This window comes from Mercenaria mercenaria, chromosome 2, assembly GCF_021730395.1.
Source record: "Mercenaria mercenaria strain notata chromosome 2, MADL_Memer_1, whole genome shotgun sequence".
In the NCBI taxonomy this organism is placed as follows: Eukaryota; Metazoa; Mollusca; class Bivalvia; order Venerida; family Veneridae; genus Mercenaria; species Mercenaria mercenaria.
Window position 1 is genome coordinate 24568606 of NC_069362.1, and position 13437 is coordinate 24582042.

At 37.5% G+C, this 13437-nt stretch overlaps 1 protein-coding gene across 2 annotated transcripts in view; it reads left to right on the top strand.

Moving 5' to 3' along the window:
* The window catches only part of LOC123563530 (uncharacterized), a 234387-nt gene that overhangs the window by 30029 nt on the left and 190921 nt on the right, over window positions 1–13437 (top strand). For both annotated transcript variants that reach the window (XR_008368906.1, XM_045356374.2), the window contains exons 4-5: window positions 8557–8637; window positions 11965–12092. Coding sequence is in view for 1 of the 2 variants with exons in the window: in XM_045356374.2 (XP_045212309.2) it covers window positions 8557–8637; window positions 11965–12092 (209 nt within the window). In the remaining variant the exon portion in view is untranslated. The remainder of the gene's footprint in view (window positions 1–8556; window positions 8638–11964; window positions 12093–13437) is intronic.

Below are 13437 nucleotides of genomic sequence, written 5' to 3' on the forward strand. Positions count from 1 at the left end.
AATTCAAAATCCATATCAGTCTTTACTATAGAATATACTGGGTCAGCAAGTAATGTCTCTTGATCAGATCATAGACTGAACTACTGAATCTCATTCCCAATTATATACCATTGTTAATATTGCCTGTTGTAATATTCTTTTTTTTAAGCAAGTAGACATGAAGGCGCCTAACCCATGTAGACATGAAGGTACTATATTCCATGTTATAAACTCAAGTAGACATAAAGGTTCTTAACTCAAGTAGACATAAAGGTACTGTATTCCCTCTTCTTAACTCAAGTAGACATAAAGGTACTGTATTCCGTGTTCTTAAATCCAGTAGACATAAAGGTTCTGTATTCCTTGTTCTTAACTCAAGTAGACATAAAGGTACTGTATTCCCTCTTCTTAGCTCAAGTAGACATAAAGGTACTGTATTCCGTGTTCTTAAATCCAGTAGACATAAAGGTTCTGTATTCCTTGTTCTTAACTCAAGTAGACATAAAGGTACTGTATTCCCTCTTCTTAACTCAAGTAGACATAAAGGTACTGTATTCCCTCTTCTTAAATCCAGTAGACATAAAGGTTCTGTATTCCTTGTTCTTAACTCAAGTAGACATAATCGTATTGTATTCCCTGTTCTTAACTAAAGTAGACATAAAGTTCTCTGTTTCTGTTATTAGTTCAAGTAGACATAAAGGTACTGTATTCCCTATTGTTAAGTCATGTAGACATAAAGGGACTGATTCCCTGTTCTTAACTCAAGTAGACATAAAAGTACTATATTCCCTGTTCTTAACTCGAGTAAACATAAAGGTACTATACTAAATTTCCTGCTTTATTAGTATAAGTTGTTCTACTTTACATAATTAGTAGTCTGAAGGATAGGCATTTTGGAACCAAGTGCCCAACTGGACCCCACCCCTACCCCATTCCTACCCCACCCCCCACTCCCTCATGTGAAATTTTGGTTTTACATTAACACAATCTAAATCTTAATATTGGGACATTATTTTCGCTTATGAGAAGAAACAAATGCATTTCCGTGCATATTTTCTCATTGTTCTACCTGGAGACTAACGCTTGGGTACCTGAGGTTCCCTTACAAGCACTTGTTATATTTGACTGTAGAATAGTGCCTGCAATATTTATTTTATACACTATTTTACACATAGTGCAAAACTAGAGGAGGAGTTTTTGTATTTGATCAGTGCTCACCTGTTTGAAGCCAAGAGAAACAAGTTAGATATGATATTTACATTAATATTGATATATAAACCATAACTCCATTCCCCAAACATTCCATAGATACTGCATTATGCAGGAGAGATTAACATCTGACAATGGTTAAGTGTGAAATATCAGAATATTGTCATTATTTTCTGTCAACAGCAAGTAGCTGAAATAAATGACATAATGGTCCAGATGAAATATTGAAGGCAACATTATCCTAGTTAAGGCAGAGCAAACGTATTACTATGTTTTATCGGTCACTTCCAGACTGCATAGTTTTAAGTAAAGAGAAGTCACATGGGTTGGCTACCCAGATAATTGTAACAGTCTTGTTTAATATTTTTCATTGAAACAGACCAACTACCAAAAGTAAAGAAAGCACAAAATAACCTTTATAACAGTTGTGAGTTTGATCCCAGACAGCATTGTTTTCTCTTGTGGCCTCTTGACATACAGAAGAACAGAAATATCATATAATGTCATTAACTGGACAAGTACTTGCCTGGAACTAATGATAATTGGTATGGAATCCAGGAATACTGTATCTGCACTTAATAATGATTAAAAATTATGTTAAAGGTGGATAATCAGATTTTGGCCATGTAATGGATTTGTTCGAAACTTTAGCACATGATCATTTACACTCATTTATGTTCACTTAACACTTAATACAAATTAGATTTTCACTGGAGGTATTTTTAAAATGTCATTTTCCTATCCTGGTTGCCCAACCAAGATAGAGTTATTTTATCATAAGTATAAATTTGATAAACATACTTTGCCTAAGGAAATGTATAAATATTAGACATATTGTAATATATTTGTAAAATATTTGCATTAAAAATTATGTATTTAGATGGAATTCATTAGAAACGCAAGTTTGAAAAATTATTATTACCTCCCTTTGCCTATCTTGGTTGCGCAACCAAGATAGATTGGAAATAAATGAATTCAGAAGCTACACACAGCTTTAAAACTTGCATTTTGGTTCAGATTGTTCAATAGTTGATATGTCTATCAAATGCAAATGTAAAACTAGACATTGTATCGAAATGAAAAGAAATACCCAGCTTTTTATATACTTTCATATTAAAGGGGAGTAATTACAAAATTTTATAAAAATAATAAAATATACATTTCAAATAGGAATCTAACTCTATGTAATCGGTCTTTTTGTTCCTTAAAAAAATCACTACCAGAAATAACAAAAAGTAAAAAATGTCATTAAATGTTGATTAAATGTGACTGACCACCTTTAAATCCTAATGTAACCTTGATTTGCTTTTTAGTATCAAAGGCCAGCACCAACAAATACTAGCATGAGACTGTTTTAGTTACAGTGAAACCTGTTTTTAACAACTCTGTAGAGGAGACTGTTTGTTCTTGTTAGGAAAAGGTTGATTTACAAATGAAGGATCTAAGGAGAAAGAAAATATCTTTTTCTGTCATTAATGGAATTAGGTTATGTACCAAAAGAGTTTAAAAGTGCTAGGATAAGACCCCTGCTTAAGAAACCAGGTCTTGAACCAAACATTCTCAAAAACTACAGGCCTGTATCTAACCTCCCTTTCATTTCAAAAATCTTAGAAAAGGTAGTAGATGCGCGTCTTGAGCGGCACTTGAGTGAAAATGAGCTACATGAGGGACTGCAGTCTGCTTACAGAAAGTTTCATTCAACTGAGTCGGCTTTGATAAAGGTACAGAATGACATCCTCACATCTCTCGATCAAAATTCTGTAACAGTCCTCGTGCTACTCGATCTTTCTGCGGCTTTCGACACGATTGATCACCAAACACTGTTACACCGGCTCGAACATCATTTTGGAGTCACACACAAAGCACTTGCATGGATGTCATCATATCTTAGTGACCGCTATCAAACTGTATGCGTTGATGGTGAGTTGTCGACGCCTACGTTGATGAAATACAGTGTGCCCCAGGGATCAGTGCTTGGTCCAAAAAGAACTATATCATGTACACTAAACCCGTGGGTGCCATATGCAGACGTCATGGACTTCTTCATCATTTCTACGCTGATGACTCTCAATTATACCTATCTTTTAAGCCGATAGAGGCTGTGGCCAGAAGTGAAGCTTTGCGCCGCATTGAGAGCTGTCTGACTGAAATTGTCTCGTGGATGAATTCCAACATGCTGAAGCTCAATGCTGACAAAACTGAGGTAATGCTATTGACATCAAAGCGTAACTCCAAGTACATTGATGACGTTTCTGTGAAGGTCGGTGATTCTGTGATAAAATCCACGAAATGTGTTAGGAATCTTGGAGCAGTATTTGACAGCGGTATGGATATGGAACAACAAGTCAACTCGTGTGTGCCGGGCTGGATATGCACAACTTCGCAGAATAGGTCACATCAGACGGTATCTTACCAGTGATGCCACAAAAACCCTTATAAACAGCCTGGTTACTTCACGGTTAGACTACTGTAATGCCTTGTTAAGTGGTATACCAAACAGCACACTTAACAAGTTGCAACATGTCCAGAACACTGCAGCTCGCGTAATCACTAAGACGCCCCGTCGCAATCATATAACACCGGTTCTGAAGGAGCTTCACTGGTTGCCAGTGAAATACAGGGTGCAGTACAAGGTTCTGACCCACACCTTTAAGGCGTTACACAATCAGTCCCCTGCCTATATTAGGGATATGCTAGAAGTGTATAAACCGGTCAGGACCCTAAGATCGCAAGACACGCTGTCACTGGTTATGCCAAAATCTAATACCATGATGTATGGCAATCGCAGCTTTTCGTGCACTGCTCCAAAGCTTTGGAACTCTCTTCCTGTCAAAATCAGGGAAGCTGACACGCTAGCTGCTTTCAAAAGCCTGCTCAAAACCCACTTTTTTGTACAATATTTTGTTAACTGACCGATACATTTATTTTTTTTTATCTTGTTTTTTTTTTTTTTTTTAAATTATACTTGTTTTCATTCATGATTTTTGTTAATGTGGAATGCATTATCTTTGTATACGTATTTGTTTGTATTTTTGCAATTTATTCTGTAAAGCACTTTTGAACGTGTACAAGTGCATGAAAAGAGTGCTATATAAATGTGGTATAATAATAATAATAATAATAATTAATATACTGCTTTTTCCTTAGATGATTGCTTAAGGACCTGTTGGCTATATGGAAACTGTTAATAACAGTCATTTTCTTTACCAAGACTCTTGGTTTATAGCATCTCTGGAACACTTTATCTATTTTATATCATTGAAGATCTGCCCTTGGGCCTATCAGTAGATGTTCAGTAGCCTATTTTCACTAAAGCTATTATCCACAGAAACATTCTTTTTATTTGAAATAAAAAGCTCTGTTACAGGCAAAATGTGTTGATACTCTAAGATGAGATTAATGGAGAGATTTTGCAGAAAAAAAAATGTTTCCCAACAGCACAGCTTGTTGAAATTTCCAATTTCAGGAGGTTTTCTTGGAGATATGTGACATATGTATTGATTTTGTTTGCGTTACTAACTGACAGACAATGCATAATGGCATTGCGATATTAGCATAGAAAATATTTCAGAAATTTCAAAATGCAATCCAATAGGGTAACTTGAAAATGCTGCTTTTTCAGCCTTATAAGTACTTCAAACCAGAACTAAATCAGAGTTTTTTCTGCACTATTGAACAGAAATAATTTTCATGATATTTGCATTTTCGATTTCTTGCAAATGTTAATCCTTGCATAAATCTTACCTGATATTATTTACAAACCACTTACTATGCCCCCCTTCGAAGAAGGAGGGGTATATTGTTTTGCAGATGTCGGTCGGTCGGTCGGTCTGGTATGTAGACCGATCCGTTTCCGGATGATAACTCAAGAACGCTTGGGCCTTGGATCATGAAAGTTGATAGGGAGGTTGGCCATAACCAGCAGATGACCCCTATTGATTTTGAGATCAGTAGGTCAAAGGTCAAGGTCACAGTGATCCAAAACAGTTAAACGGTTTCCGGATGATAACTGAAGAACACTTGGGCCTAGAATCATGAAAGTTGATAGGGAGGTTGATCATGACCAGCAGATGACCCCTATTGATTTTGAGATCAGAAGATCAAGGTCACAGTGACCCAGAACAGTTAAACAGTTTCTGGATGATAACTCAAGAACACCTGGGCTTATGATCATGAAAGTTGATAGGAGGTTGGTCATGACCAGCAGATGACCCCTATTGATTTTGAGATCAGTTGGTCAAAGCCAAGGTCACAGTGACCCAGAACAGTTAAACCGTTTCCTGATGATAACTCAAGAATGCTTGGACCTAGGATCATGATAGTTGATAGGGAGGTTAGCCATGAGTAGCAGATGACCCCTATTCTTTTTGAAGTCAGTAGGTCAAAGGTCAAGGTCACAGTGACCCGGAACAATTAAATGATTTCCGGATGATAACTCAAGAACGCTTGGGCCTAGGATCATGAAAGTTGATAGGAAGGTTTATCATGACCAGCAGATGACCCTTAATGACTTTGAGGTCGGTAGGTCAAAGGTCAAGATCACAGTGACCCGAAATAGTTAAACCGTGTTTTGACAATAACTTGAGAATGCTTGGGCCTAGGATCATGGAAGCTGATAGGGATGCTTATTATGACCAGCAGATGACCCCTATTGATTTTGAGTTCAATAGGTCAAAGGTCAAGATCACAGTGACCCAGAACAGTTAAACAATTTTTAGAGGATAACTCAAGAATGCGTGGGCCTAGGATCATGAAAGTTGATAGGAAGGTTTATCATGACCAGCAGATGACCCTGAATGACTTTGAGGTCAGTAGGTCAAAGGTCAAGATCACAGTGACCCAGAATAGTTAAACCATGTTTTGACAATAACTTGAGAATGCTTGGGCCTAGGATCATGGAAGTTGATAGGGATGCTTATCATGACCAGCAGATGACTCCTATTGATTTTGAGTTCAATAGGTCTAAGGTCAAGATCACAGTGACCCAGAACAGTTAAACAATTTTTAGAGGATAACCCAAGAACGCTTGGGCCTAGGATCATGAAAGTTAGTAGGGCAGTTGGTCATGACCTGCACATGATCCATATGGATTTTGAGACCAGAGGTCAAGGTCACATTGACCCAGAACAGTTAAACCGTTTCTGGATGATGACTTGAGAATGCTTGAGCCTAGGATTGTGATAGGAAGGTTAATCATGACCAGCAGATGACCCTGAATGACTTTGAGGTCAGTAGGTCAAAGGTCAAGATCACAGTGACCCAGAATAGTTAAACCATGTTTTGACAATAACTTGAGAATGCTTGGGCCTAGGATCATGGAAGTTGATAGGGATGCTTATCATGACCAGCAGATGACTCCTATTGATTTTGAGTTCAATAGGTCTAAGGTCAAGATCACAGTGACCCAGAACAGTTAAACAATTTTTAGAGGATAACCCAAGAACGCTTGGGCCTAGGATCATGAAAGTTAGTAGGGCAGTTGGTCATGACCTGCACATGATCCATATGGATTTTGAGACCAGAGGTCAAGGTCACATTGACCCAGAACAGTTAAACCGTTTCTGGATGATGACTTGAGAATGCTTGAGCCTAGGATTGTGATAGGAAGGTTAAGCATGACCAGCAGATGACCCCTATTGATTTTGAGGTAAATAGGTCAAAGGTTAAGGTCACATTGACCCAGAAAAGTAGAGATTTTGTGTACAGTGACTAAATAATTTCTGTTCCTTGTGCAATTACTGAATGCTTCAAGGGGGGCATTTCGTGTTCTGCGAGCTCTTGTTATTGTATGTAACTTGTAAAATTAATTAAGAGGTTAATACTTGGTTGCCCTGTGAGGTTATTGTATATAATTGTCCAAAGAAGTGCATAGTGAAATGAAGCTGATAGGCATGATAGAGGGATAAGGTAGAAAACTGTTTTAAGGTTTAATAATAAGTGTTATATTTCTTATGTATACAGTGCAAGTGAGAACACTTCAAACATGTTAACAGTATTCTCAAATAACTCTGAAGTACAGCAGTTTAAAGTTATACACTTAACGAGGGTTCAGTGCAATAAGGGCGTATATACATATAATAACTATATGTTGATACGCCCTTATTGCATTGAATCTAGTCTATTAAGTAATTTTTAGAAATTTTCATAGGCAAGAAATGGACATTCTTGTGAAAAATGAGTTTTTAGCAGTAAAGATATTTTCAAAAGGGAAAAGGTTTCACCTATCACTTCTTTGATCGGATACATATGTATAATTACAAAATTAAGGAAGAATTCTAAAAAAAACATACAATTAATGAAACAGTGATACTTTCTGTTTTAGAAGATGTTGTTTTTAGCTCATCTGATTTTTTGAAAAAAAATGATGAGTTATTGTCATCACTTGAGCGGTTGTCGGCGTCGGCGTCTGCGTCGGCGTTGCCTGGTTAAGTTTTATGTTTAGGTCAGCTTTTCTCCTAAACTATCAAAGCTATTGCTTTGAAACTTGGAAGACTTGTTCACCATCATAAGCTGACCCTGTATAGCAAGAAACATAACTCCATCTTGCTTTTTGCAAGATTTATGACCCCTTTTGTACTTAGAAAATATCAGATTTCTTGGTTAAGTTTTATGTTTAGGTCAATTTTTCTCCTAAACTATCAAAGCTATTGCTTTGAAACTTGGAATACTTGTTCACCATCATAAGCAGACCCTGTACATCAAGAAACATAAACTCCATCTTGCTTTTTGCAAGAATTATTGCCCCTTTTTGGACTTAGAAAATCAGTTTCTTGGTTAAGTTTTATGTTTAGGTCAGCTTTTATCCTAAACTATCAAAGCTATTGCTTTAAAACTTGCAACACTTGTTCACCATCATAAGCTGACCCTGTACAGCAAGAAACATAACTCCATCCTGCTTTTTGCAAGATTTATGGCCCCTTTTGGACTTAGAAAATATCAGATTTCTTGGTTAAGTTTTATGTTTAGGTCAACTTCTTCTCTTAAACTATCAAAGCTATTGCTTTGAAACTTACAACACTTGTTCACCATCATAAGCTGACCCTGTACAGCAAGCAACATAACTTCATCCTGCTTTTTGCAATAATTATTGCCCCTTTTGGACTATGAAAATCATTTTCTTGGTTGAGTATTATGTTTAAGGCAACTTTTCTCATAAACTATCAAAGCTATTGCTTTAAAACTTGCAACAGTTTTTCACAATCATAAGTGGACACTGTACATCAAGAAACCTAACTCCGTCCTGCTTTTTGCAAGAATGATGGCCCTTTTTAGACTTAGAAAATCATGGGTAGGACAATATTTCTATTATACAAAAAAAATCAGATGAGCGTCAGCACCCGCAAGGCGGTGCTCTTGTTTTTATTTCAGGTTGCAGAATCACTGTTGTATCACTGGAAAAAATTCCCAATTGTTCTTCCACCTTCTTTGACAAACATTGGACATGAAAAGGTAATAAACTAATAGCATGCCTTCAGGTTATAGAACAGTTTGGCATTAACCCTTATCATGCTGGACACGATCTATTCTGCCTTTGTGACCAGTGTAGATCATGATCAGCCTGCACATCCATGCAGTCTGATCATGATCTGCACTGTTTGCCATTCAGTGATCTTTTTGGTAAGCACCCCTTTAAACAGTTAATGGTACTGTCCAAATTGAAGTATGAACAAGTTCATTATAGAAATTTAGCAGGGTAAGGGTTAAACAGCATATGCACATTTAAAGCATAGTTTTAGAGACCAGTCTAAAAACTATACATCCTTGCTATTGGTCTTTCAGTTTTTAGGAACAACCTTTCAGATTCCTTTAATTTTGAAACTCCCCGTTGTTAAAATAGAGGGTGATAGTGTTATCACAGTATACCAGTGTGTGTTCACAAAATCTTGTTCGGCTGATAACTTTGTTGTGCATTGTCAAGCTTTGAAATAACTTGGCACAAACAACCATCATAATAGGATGTGTTCTTTTTTAATCCCCCGCCGTGGCGGAGGGATTATAGGAATGGTCTGCGTCCGTCCTTCCGTCCGTCTGTCCGTCCGTCCGTCCGTCCTTCCGTCCGTAACAAAATCGTGTCCGGTCCATATCTCCTAAACCCCTTGAAGGATTTTCATGAAACTTGGGTCAAATGATCACCTCATCAAGACGATGTGCAGAACCCATGAGTCAGCCTTGTCGGTTCAAGGTCAAGGTCACAACTCAAGGTCAAAGGTTTGAGCCTGCCATTTTGTGTCCGCTCTATATCTCCTAAACCCCTTGAAGGAATTTTATAAAACTTGGGTCAAATGATCACCTCATCAAGACAATGTGCAGAACCTATGAGTCAGCCATGCCGGCTCAAGGTCAAGGTCACAACTCAAGGTTAAAGGTTTGAGCCTTTTATTTTGTGTCCGCTCTATATCTCTTAAACCCCTTGAAGGAATTTTATAAAACTTGGGTCAAATGATCACCTCATCAAGACGATGTGCAGAACCCATGAGTCAGCCTTGTCGGTTCAAGGTCAAGGTCACAACTCAAGGTCAAAGGTTTGAGCCTGCCATTTTGTGTCCGCTCTATATCTCCTAAACCCCTTGAAGGAATTTTATAAAACTTGGGTCAAATGATCACCTCATCAAGATGATGTGCAGAACCCATGAGTCAGCCATGCCGGCTCAAGGTCAAGGTCACAACTCAAGGTTAAAGGTTTGAGCCTTTCATTTTGTGTCCGCTCTATATCTCTTAAACCCCTTGAAGGAATTTTATAAAACTTGGGTCAAATGATCACCTCATCAAGACAATGTGCAGAACCCATGAGTCAGTCATGCCGGCTCAAGGTCAAGGTCACAACTTAGAGTCAAAGGTTTGAACCTTCCATTTTGTGTCTGCTCTATATCTTCTAAACCCCTTGAAGGATTTTCATCAAACTTGGGTCAAACGATCACCTCATCAAGGCGATGTGCAGAACTTATGAGTCAGCCATGTCGGCTCAAGTCAAGGTCACAACTGAAGGTCAAAGGTTTGAGCCTTCAATTTCGTGTCCGCTATATATCTCCTAAACCCCTTGAAGGAATTTTATAAAACTTGGGTCAAATGATTACCTCATCAGAACAATTTGCAGGAATTATGAGTCAACCATGCCAGCTCAAGGTCAAGGTCACAACTACGGGTCGAAGGTTTGAGCCTTCCATTTGGTGTCCACTCTGTATCTCCTTAACCCCTTGAAGGATTTTCATCAAACTTGGGTCAAATGATCACCTCATCAAGAACTCATGAGTCAGCCGTGTCAACTCAAGGTCAAGGTCACAACTGAAGGTCAAAGGTTTCAGCTCTGTATCTTCTAAACCCCTTGAAGGATTTTCATGAAACTTTGGTCAAATGATCACCTCATCAAGACGTTGTGCAGAATTCATGAGTCAGCCATGTCAGTTCAAGGTCAAGGTCACAGCTAAAATCAAAGGTTTTACCCTTTCACTATCCATAGCAGTGGCGGGGGATTTAGCTGTCTTTCAGACTGCCTTGTTGAAAATTAAGACCACTAGCTCAAAGGTCAAGGTAACAGAGGTCAAATATTTAACATACTTTACAACTTTTTTATGCATGTAACGATATTGAAGTAATTGGCACAAACATTCACTGAAACAAGACTATGTTGACATCCCAGAAAATTTAATAATAGGTCATAATTTTTACTTACAACCTTATTTGACCTATACATTTTAGGAAACTGCATTGAATGGGCCATAACTTTAGCATAAAATTATGTTTGTGTGGACCTGTTAACTGAGCCACTAGTAACATGTTTTTGATAATATAAGGTCGTATCTGTTACTAACAACCCAGTTTTCAGCAGGTTTTAGAAATATCTCCTGAAGAAACAGGTCCTATTTGCCAATTACAACCTTTTAAGATTGCATATTTTGTGATTTTGGATCCAACAATTTTATAGTAAATAGGTTGTATGCAGCAGATGCAACCTTTCATTACCGATGTAAAGGTGTATAAACAATTTATTAAATACCAGCTACGCGATAAGTATATGACAAATTCAGAAATTAAAGGCTTTCGCTATTAGGTTACAGTTTGGATATCGTAAGAGTGAGTATCGATGCGAAATCTTTATAACATGATAAAATTATATAGCTTTTTCAGTTTTCTCAGAAGTGCTGTTTTTCACTTACAAACTTTTAAATTGATATTTCTGGTGACGTTGTTGAGTCCTGTTTAAAACCAGTATCACTACCTTATAGGTCAAGGTCAAACATAGAGATCAAAGATTTAAGGCCGTTTTTCTCTTCGTCTCTAACTTTTTCATAAATGGATATTCAGATATCATGACAAAAACATTCAACATAACAAGATGAAATGTCACATTCTTCAAAACCTATACCTCTACCTTAAAGGTCAAGGTCACAGAAGTAAAAATGGTTTCGTATACAAGTCTGTAACATTTGCCTGACTTGCTGGATATTCAGAAGTGACCTTCATCGCAGTTATGCTTTAAATCAAATTACTCCTGTTATTTCAGTGTCAGATCAGTTACAAATTACTCTTGCCCCTCACCAATGTGGGTTCGAGCCTCACTCCGCGTGTTAAATTCTTCATGTGAGGAAGCCATCTAGCTGGCTTAGGAAGGTCGGTGGTTCTACCCAGGTGCCTGCTCGTGATGAAATAATGCACGGAGAAGCACCTGGGGTCTTTCTCTACCATAAAAACTGGAAAGTCGCCATATGACCTATGATTGTGTCGGTTCAACGTTAAACCCAACAAAAAAACAACAACAAATTACTCTTATTATTTCAGGGTTTGATCAATTACAAGGATCTGTTTGTTGCTCCGTCATTTGATGAACTAGAACAAGTTGCTACAGATCCCTTTGGGAACCTGAAAAAACTCACAGATGCTCAGCTCAAAAGTGTTTGGGACAAAGGGTAACACATGTTTATGTTGACTATTCAAAGAATAAGGAGTGCTTTCGCACTTGCCCTTGCGCCAATGTCTGCATTTATTAAAGATTTTTATGAAGTCCATAAGGTCTCTTTCATTGCTTAAGATATTCAGTTGAAACTTGCTGTACTTGTTCATAGTGATAGTGATAATTAGTGAGACAAGTGTTGTTGCCGCCTCGGTAACCTAGTGGAAGAGCGTCCGCTTTGTGCGGGAGGTCCTGGGTTCGATCCCCGGCCGAGTCATACCAAAGACATGAAAAATGGTACCAGTAGCTCCCTTGCTTGGTGCTCAGCATTAAAAGGGAAACTAGCCTCTTCTCTCATACCCTCGTGGCGATGGATTCCATCAGGAATGAGGTGTCGAGAGTGATTAATATAAGTTGCAGAACTTCACTTACAATCGACCTAAAATAAATTATATATAAACTAAGTGTTGTAACTCTACCGACTGCAGTATTTCCGAAATTATGCCCCATCTTAACTTAAATTTGGTTCAGTATTTTTGTTGTTACTCAGATTATACAATCGAAACTTGCTGTTCTTGTTCATACTTACAAAGTACATAGTTCTCCAATATGAATGCAGATACTTAGTTGAAATTTCACACAGCTGTTGGGTGCAGTTTAACAAGATCACAGCAGAAAGTTCTATTACTCTTACATGAATTTGAATGATATACCTATTGTTATATAGAAGATCCATTTTACTGTGAAGCCTTGGAACAGTGGAGCATGCTGTCATGAGACAGCTCGTGTTATGCTTTACTTATTTATGGCTTTCTTACATTTAAAGGTCCATTACTAAAACCCGAGGGAGTATTATATGAAAACCATAGTTTGTAGCTGAGACTTCCTATTTACTGAAAATATGGCCCACTCCATCGGTTCTGACCAAATAGTCATGAATATGTTCAAGAATAACTAACAAATAAACAAAAACTGTTGCCTATATCAAACCGAAAGTATGCTTTCCGACTGCTTACAAACCCGTCGAGCATCTTCGGACTTTTTCGGAAGAACCCTCCGAAAGGAGGCTATAATTTATAAATAGATGCAAAATATATCATATGCCAAAACGATAACGTGATTTTTACAAACTTAGCACATGGAATTCAACAATTTTATAACTCATAAAAAATTCATGAAAGTCATTCTTATAATACAGGTAATATACAGCTATACTACAAGTTTTCATAAGGACAATTCAGGCCCTTCCCGAATAAAAGTGTTTTTACAACTTCGTCTGTAAACTTTTTCAGTTAATCTCTTTTCAGTATAATTTTAAGAATATAAATGAGTAATTATCTTACACTGCAGAAACAAAGTAT